We start from the raw sequence: 9480 nt of genomic DNA on the forward strand, positions 1-9480 counted from the left end.
ATGAACTGGACTTGGCAGTAGACATTGTTTTGGCAGGTAATGAATGTGAGATTTCAGGCTGAGGTCAGGTAATGACCAAGGGAGATATGGAACCCTTCTTCCACATTACTACTGTGAAAGCCCTTTCTGGTGGTCACATTGAACAATGTAAACAGGACGCTATCTTTCATTGTCTTTGTTCCCTCCCGTTTTCTTGACTCAATGAGTTAATGCATAATAGCTCTTAAACAACCAGTATTCACCTATTTTGTAGTTTCTTATAAATGTGTTTTTTTTTTTTATTACATTTCTTGGATAACAATGCAGAGGAGCTTCTGCTTCCCCTGTCTCCCTCGCTCCCCCATTTGTTTAATGTAACCATTCTAGTGTAGCCAGCAGTAATAACAGGTTTTCACTTGATCCTTTCAATCAGAGGGACTTCAGATTGAAGCGTTGGTCTTGGTTGTGGGGCGGAGATTTCACTAGCATGTCATGCATTGCCATTGGCTCTCTATTTCGTTAATTACAGGTTTCCGAGTTCCTTTTGAATTCTTATTTCGCCTCATCCTCTTTTCAGTGGCTTTGGTCATGTTCAAGGCCTTGCATCTGAGACTATTTATGCATCCATCTTGCCTTCTCAAAATGGCTAACTTCTCAGCCCACTTTTATTCATGGTGGGTCTGTGTCCCTTAATTTTTTTATGTTGTAACAATGAACATATGCTTCCGTTCAGAATGTGTGGATGGAGGTAGGGCTGTTGCGGTGACCGTACAGTCAAAATCATGTTACCGTTTAGTCACGGTTATCAGGCTTCTCCAAGCTCTGATGCCCCCGATGGTCATTAGTAGCCTACCAAACTTGCTAACTGCCTGGTACTCAACACTCTATTGTCCCACTAACCACTCTGACATAAACTTTAATCATATTAAGCACATTGCTACTCTTTACAACAGGACTATAGCCTACATGGCTGGCATGAAAATGGGAAAAGCATCCTTCATTCGCTATTTACAGTGCTTTCAGAAAGTATTCCGACCCCTAGACTTTTTCCACATTTTGTTACGTTACAGCCTTATTCTAAAATTGATTTAAATAGTTGTTTTCCCTCAATCTACACACACTACCCCATAATGACAAAGCAAAAACAGGTTTTTAGAAATTGTTACTAATTTATTAAAAATAAACATATTACATTTACATAAGTATTCAGATTCTTTACTCAGTACTTTGTTGAAGCACCTTTGGCAGCGATTACAGCATTGAATCTTCTTGGGTATGACACTACAAGCTTGTCACATCTGTTTTTGGGGAGTTTCTCCCATTCTTCTCTGCAGATCCTCTCAAGCTCGGTTAGATTGGATGGGGAGCATTGCTGCACAGCTATTTTCGGGTCTCTCCAGAGATGTTAGATCAGGTTCAAGTCCGGGGTCTGGCTCGGCCACTCGGACATTCAGAGACTTGTCCTTGAAGCCACTCCTGCCTTGTCTTGGCTGTGTGCTTAGGGTCGTTGTCCTGTTGGAAGGTGACAGTCTGAGGACCTGAGCACTCGGGAGCAGGTTTTCATCAAGAATCTCTCTGTACTTTGCTCCGTTCATCTTTGCCTCGATCCTGACTAATCTCCCAGTCCCTGCCGCTGAAAAATGCTGATGCTGCCACCACCATGCTTCACCGTAGGGGTGGCATTGCATTCAGACCAAAGAGTTCAATCTTGAGAATCTCTTGTCTCTCATGGTCTGAGAGACTGTAGGTGCCTTTTTGGCTAACTCTAAGCGCATGTCATGTCTTTATACTGAGGTCTGGCAACTCTACCATAAAGGCCTGCTTGGTAGAGTACTGTGGAGATGGTTGTCTTTCGACAGAGAAACTCTGGAGTTCTGTCAGTGACCATCAGGTTCTTGGTCACATCCGTGGCCAAGGCAGTCTCCACCGATTGCTCAGTTTGGCCGGTTGGCCAGCTCTAGGAAGAGTCTTGGTAGTTCCAAACTTCTTCCATTTAAGAATGATGGTCACTGTATTCTTGGACCTTCAATGCTGCAGAATTTTTTTGGTACCCTTCTGCAGACGTACCTCGGACAATTCCTTCAAACTCGTGGTTTGGTTTTTGCTCTGCCATGCACTGTCAACTGTGGGACCTTTATATAGACAGGTGTGTACCTTTCCAAATCATGTCCAATCAATTGAATTTACCACAGGTGGACTCTAATCAAGTTGTAGAAACATCTCAAGGATAAAGTGGAAACAGGATGTACCTGAGCTCAATTATGAATCTCATAGCAAAGGGTCTGAATACTTATTTACATAAGGAATTTCTGTTATATTTATACATACATACATACATACATACATACATACATACATACATACATACATACATACATACATACATACATACATACATACATACATACATACATACATACATACATACATACATACATACATACATACATACATACATACATACATACATACATACATACATACATACATACATACATACATACATACATACATACATACATACATACATACATACATACATACATACATACATACATACATACATACATACATACATACATACATACATACATACATACATACATACATACATACATACATACATACATACATACATACATACATACATACATACATACATACATACATACATACATACATACATACATACATACATACATACATACATACATACATACATACATACATACATACATACATACATACATACATACATACATACATACATACATACATACATACATACATACATACATACATACATACATACATACATACATACATACATACATACATACATACATACATACATACATACATACATACATACATACATACATACATACATACATACATACATACATACATACATACATACATACATACATACATACATACATACATACATACATACATACATACATACATACATACATACATACATACATACATACATACATACATACATACATACATACATACATACATACATACATACATACATACATACATACATACATACATACATACATACATACATACATACATACATACATACATACATACATACATACATACATACATACATACATACATACATACATACATACATACATACATACATACATACATACATACATACATACATACATACATACATACATACATACATACATACATACATACATACATACATACATACATACATACATACATACATACATACATACATACATACATACATACATACATACATACATACATACATACATACATACATACATACATACATACATACATACATACATACATACATACATACATACATACATACATACATACATACATACATACATACATACATACATACATACATACATACATACATACATACATACATACATACATACATACATACATACATACATACATACATACATACATACATACATACATACATACATACATACATACATACATACATACATACATACATACATACATACATACATACATACATACATACATACATACATACATACATACATACATACATACATACATACATACATACATACATACATACATACATACATACATACATACATACATACATACATACATACATACATACATACATACATACATACATACATACATACATACATACATACATACATTCATTCATTCATTCATTCTTGGAAAATGTTCTAAACCTGTTTTCGCTTTGAATTATGGGGTATTGTGTGTAGATTGCTTAGGAGTTCCTTTGATTTAATTGATTTTGGAATAAGGCTGTAACATAGCAAAATGTGAAAAGTCAAGGGGTCTGAATACTTTCTGAGGTATTAGCCTAGATGCCATGTATCCCCCCCGTTTCAATCCAATTAAGCATATAGGAGTACCTATTTCTTAAACTGCTCAACACAGAATAGCCGCATGTGCATACTTCCTCAAATCGTTTGGAGAAAATATCCTTTCAATTTTATTCAGCTTAGTTCAATTGTGTTCTTCATACTATAAAATATGCAGTGGAATTCTAAGAAAATCTTGTCTGCTAATTGAACTAGTGTAGCCCACAGCCATATGGCACAGCCAGATCAGGACCTAACATAAGGACAACTCAGAGTATGTTATTCTGTTCTTCTGAAATAGACTACATTTTCTTCAAATCATGCTTCTTTAGACCTGTCTAAAATAAATAATGGATTTATTGTGAAGGTGTAGGCTATATTAAATGGAACATTTACGTTTAAAAACAAAAAATCTAAATCCTATGTTGGATCAGTGGCTTGTAGGCTGTGTGGAAGCCAGGAGGAGCTAAATGTTTTTAAGTCTGTTAAAATGAATTAGTATGATTAAGCTTTGCTATGTGGGCCTCTGGTGACTCAGTCCATGATGTTGCCTCTACTCGGCTACACAGGAAGGCTTGGAACAATAGTATGATGTCAGAGCACAATCTCCGCATGCTGGGAGCTTTCCTGTTTTCAGATGATTGTCCAGAGTATTGGCAAACATGGAGGCAGCTGAGTAGGTCATAAATGTCACTTTACATTAACATTTGTATTTTAGCAGACATTAAGCACAAAGGGCTTACAGAAAGTTATGAATTTGATGGTACTTACTTTCTTGAATCAAATCATGAGGCGACACAAGAGACAAGCTCCTGACTACAAAAATGACTTTTCAAGCAATACATTATGGCCTTAATACACTGAGGTTATTGGCTTCTTCCTCAGTAGCATACATGGTTCAGTACAACAGACAGTATTACACAAACCTCTTGTATGTGCTGAATTTAAGTGTGGTACCACAGTTTACTGGCCAACTTTGCTGAGCAGTCAGGAAATGGATGGATCTCTAAAAGGCTCCTCATTACTGTTAATGTCAGGCTGGCACAAATAAAAGCTTCTGTAATGGCTGCCCATACCTTTGTAATCTTAACTTCTGTATTACCGAGTAAGCTATTATTCTAAAAGTACAGTACAGACAAACGTAAACAAACTTAATGTATTCATTTAGCTGCAATTCAAGGACATCTAGTAAATTGTTTGGCTTTTCCAAGTTTTTACAAAATGACACAAAACAAAAATGTCATGGTTGTTTTTACAATTATTGTTCTACTTATTCTGTTTGGCTTCAGACTAGTGCAGTAATCTGTTTGCAGATTGAAGTTGTTCCTGACTTCAAATTTGCTCAAAGGTTCTCTTTTCTCCTCACCCATATTCGGTTTCATAATTACATGGTGGATTGTAGGGTAGAGAGATTTGCTACATTTGGACCAGACTCGTATGACTCATCAAAGGTGAAGCTGAAGAATGTACAATAGCCTAGCAACAAGCAGGCTCAAACACTGGTACATTCTTATTTATAAGGCCATTTTATCTATCATCTCTCCGAGCTCGAAATGAAAACATACACAAGGCCAGATCTCAATATTGTTTTATGCTAACAGTCCCGAAAATTAGAACCAAGCATGGAAAACGTTCCTTTCATTACTCAGCTCCCTGGTCTTGGAATTCCCTTCAAACCAACCTAAAACTACAGGACCTGGTGTCCCTGGAGGAGTTCAAAGGACAAATTGATAGTTTGACACGTAGTTGTCACCCGATGTCACTAGTTTGTGTTGCCTTATGTATGGAAGCATGTTTTACTTCACACACACTGTTCGCCTCTTGCCAGGCTGTGATTGTAAGTACGAATTTGTTCTTAATGGACTTGCCTGATTAAATAACACATTATGCTGATGAGCTGTTTATAGTAGTGTTACTAATGTGTGGTGTACAGTAGTGCAAGGAAGACTGTAGATGTGGAGGAAGGGCAACATTTATTTTTCCCATGTTGGCAAGGAGTGTAGGGGGGGATTCTGGGATGATGGAGAGGGTGTGGTTTTGGGGACAGGGAAAGACTCCAAACCCTCTAATGGCTCACATATGCTGTGGTGGTCGGCCTTGTGGCTTTGGAATACAGGTCTGGCGGAACGTGTCATGACAGATGGGTTTTTGAGACTGTGGGCGCAAGATTGTTGAGAGGAGACGAAAGAAAGGCGCAAGAGTGGCTGGCATGGCACTGTCCAGCCTCATGAAGGCACTGTCCAGCCTCATGAAGGCACTGTCCAGCCTCATGAAGGCACTGTCCAGCCTCATGAAGGCACTGTCCAGCCTCATGAAGGCACTGTCCAGCCTCATGAAGGCACTGTCCAGCCTCATGAAGGCACTGTCCAGCCTCATGAAGGCACTGTCCAGCCTCATGAAGGCACTGTCCAGCCTCATGAAGGCACTGTCCAGCCTCCATGAAGGCACTGTCCAGCCTCATGAAGGCACTGTCCAGCCTCATGAAGGCACTGTCCAGCCTCATGAAGGCACTGTCCAGCCTCATGAAGGCACTGTCCAGCCTCATGAAGGCACTGTCCAGCCTCATGAAGGCACTGTCCAGCCTCATGAAGGCACTGTCCAGCCTCATGAAGGCACTGTCCAGCCTCATGAAGGCACTGTCCAGCCTCATGAAGGCACTGTCCAGCCTCATGAAGGCACTGTCCAGCCTCATGAAGGCACTGTCCAGCCTCATGAAGGCACTGTCCAGCCTCATGAAGGCACTGTCCAAGTATGTGAGTAGTTTCGACTGCAGCCGGCTTGGTCTGCCAAGTACTTCTCCTGCTCTCTGATAGAGGCTTCTGTGACTTCCAACTCTGCAAGGTATGGCTAGGTGGTTTGATGGAAAAACATCCCTATTTGACCTAGACATGCCATTTGTGAGGAATTCTAGATAATTGAGAGGTTTATGTTGGAACGAAGAGACTTGGGGGCTCTTCAATCTGGAAAGCTTAAGTGTTACAGATTCCGCGATAGAAATGGGAAGGGAATTTCCGAAAGCCTTCATATGCAGCATTTACCATTATTGCGGTCTCTGCTAGAGCAGGTCCATTGCCGTTAAATTTAAATCACAATGTAAAACTGAACTTGTGAGATGGGGCTTGAATTGAGCCCTAGAGCAGAAATATTACCCATATTTCCACTAATTTAAAGTAACATTTGTCACTCCTGTGTTATGGGTCCCTACCTACCTGCCTGCCTCGCCGAGCAAGCTCTGTCATTGTCCAGGGTTCATGTTGTTCAGATTGACTTCCGACCCAGTGGCACAAATATCACTTTGGCATGCCTTGTACCCTGGGCCTGCCAGGTCAGTGAGTGTTAACAGGAAAGTGTAGGGTTGGGGTAAATGAGTCACGCTGAACTTTTATTTGGTCCTTTCCCTCTGCCAGTGTGGTGCCCTTGCTCAGGGAGTCCATTGGGATTCTGATGCAGCGAACTCCACCTTCTCTGGACAACACCCTGCCAGAGTGCTACCAGAGGGTAAGTGCTGCACAACCATGCCTCAACCATACCCTCACATCAAAGCTGAAAACATGGTGGGTAATGGTACTATACATCTGTGTGTGTTTGCAGGTGCAGCAGTTACAGGGTGTGTACAACCTGCAGGAGCCTCACTTCTGGACCCTATGCACAGATGTCTATATCGGCACTCTCAAGCTGCTAATCGCACCCGATGCTGATGGCAAATGGATTCTTAGCCAAACACACAACATTTTCACACAGGTAGGAACGGACGCCATCCCTTTGTAATTTAACACACATGGCCATTCTCCTAAAAGTACACATACTGATTAGCCAGCAGCAGATAGGAAACCACAAAATCACTGGTAACATTTGAAAACAGCAGCCAACTGGTCAGCAGACAAAATGAAGTTGCTCCTTGGTTTATGGGCAGATGATCAGTCTATTCAAGTCCAGGTGGAAGGTGTGAAACAGATGTAGCAGCCAAGTTCGACAAGCTAGGTATTAAGAGCTCTGCCATGACCACATTAGAATGACATTACACCTGTACTAGGTAATGACGGGCCACAAATGTCAGAGACATGAAAGGAAAACATCTTCACTGTGACCGATGTTGATGCAAAGCTTGACAGTTTGTCTCAATTGTACTTATCCACAGGCTGGAATACGGCAACTGTATGTCCAGATTGAAGTGGCAGCGATGTAGGGGGACTCGTTCCTCTCTATGTCCCCGGGAGTCCTGGGACCAAAGCCCTCTGTGCTGCTGTGGGGGTTCCTTCCCACCATGTTCCCCCCGCATCTCTCTGGATCTCAAAGTTTACATCCCAAACCAAGGACCAAGACAGAAGCAGCTATAGGACAAGTACACTGACTTTTGGGAGGAAACAAAAAAACGATGTAAACCAAAACCTGCCAATTATGTGACGTCTGCGAGGAAAACAAGAACTTTGCTTCAGACATTGCACACACACACACACACACACGCACACACACTTCCACCCATTCTACTGTTTAGGACATTTGTCTGAGAACTCACGGGCCATACTGCATGTCTTGGTTAGATCCTTTTTCCCATTAAGATGGGGTTTTAATTAATTTAACTATTGTCTGATAGGAGTTTAAGTACACTTCAATGGACATTTTGTGTTAAGCCAACGTTTGTACGTCTATCATACCAGTCCCACATAATTAACTAGGGGGCATATTCCGTTTGGCTATTTAGTTGCACTTTGCACATTTGAGCCATTCAACTGTCATTCTGGGTTTCTTAAGTGCCTTTTGAATCAAATAATGGACAATCAGTCATATCCTCATGTGAGAAGCCATTCGTTTACGTATGTGCGACTGGAATCATCATGTCCTTCAAGACCCGGAGGGAATCAGACGGCCGACATGGGTCTTATTCCAACTCTTTTGGTTCCATCTTTGATCGAACATCCTTTTGAGAGTTGTCAGGGTAATTTTTCCTAAGGGAAAGTTGTAAGAATTCCTCTTGACCACGCTTGACATAATTCCCTGGATGGCACACAGCAGCTTTATTTGAACCATGAACAGCTGCTCACCACCTTGTTAAAGGGGATGGTTGAAACAGACATCAAAATGAAGTTAGCCTAAAACCCAGGATTTTATTATCCTCATTGGTCTTAAGTTTGCAGTTGGCCAGTTCCAATCTTCTTTTGAAATGTAATAAATGATTTTACTGCACATTTTATATTCTTTCTCATTATTTGTGTTTGCAGGAATGGAGGTTGACATGGGATAATAGTTTAAACTTCACCTTGAAAAGGTTTGGCTAAGCTTGTCTATATCTCAATGTTTGTTTAGTTCCACTGTTAATTGTTACATATTTGACACAGGTGGTGCATATCTTTAAACAAGGAAATTGCTCTGTTTGTCATCCATGATTTCCTATCTGTAAATAATTACTTTACCAAATGTCATACTATTAAGGCTGGTTTTACAGACCCAGAAAAAGGTGGCTATAGCATTCCAGGTTGTCTCCGATTTGCCTAAGAAAATAAAAATGGGAAGTAGCAAACACTCGTAACAATTTGATCACCTAAAAGCATTCTCTTTGGATAATCTCAATTAGAAAGTGGTTCTAAAGACCGGGAATTGGTTGGTC

The 9480-nt window shown here is 40.2% G+C and overlaps 1 protein-coding gene across 1 annotated transcript in view; it reads left to right on the forward strand.

Annotated features, from left to right (window-relative positions):
• LOC135524695 (zinc transporter 7) overlaps window positions 1-9059 on the forward strand; it is a 40864-nt gene extending 31805 nt beyond the window's left edge. The window contains exons 9-11 of the mRNA XM_064952450.1: window positions 7283-7373; window positions 7467-7616; window positions 8014-9059. Of these exons, the coding sequence (XP_064808522.1) occupies window positions 7283-7373; window positions 7467-7616; window positions 8014-8061 (289 nt within the window). The 3' untranslated portion in view covers window positions 8062-9059. The remainder of the gene's footprint in view (window positions 1-7282; window positions 7374-7466; window positions 7617-8013) is intronic.
• The last annotated feature ends 421 nt before the right edge of the window (window positions 9060-9480 follow it).

This window comes from Oncorhynchus masou, chromosome 31, assembly GCF_036934945.1.
Source record: "Oncorhynchus masou masou isolate Uvic2021 chromosome 31, UVic_Omas_1.1, whole genome shotgun sequence".
Taxonomy (NCBI): domain Eukaryota; kingdom Metazoa; phylum Chordata; class Actinopteri; order Salmoniformes; family Salmonidae; genus Oncorhynchus; species Oncorhynchus masou.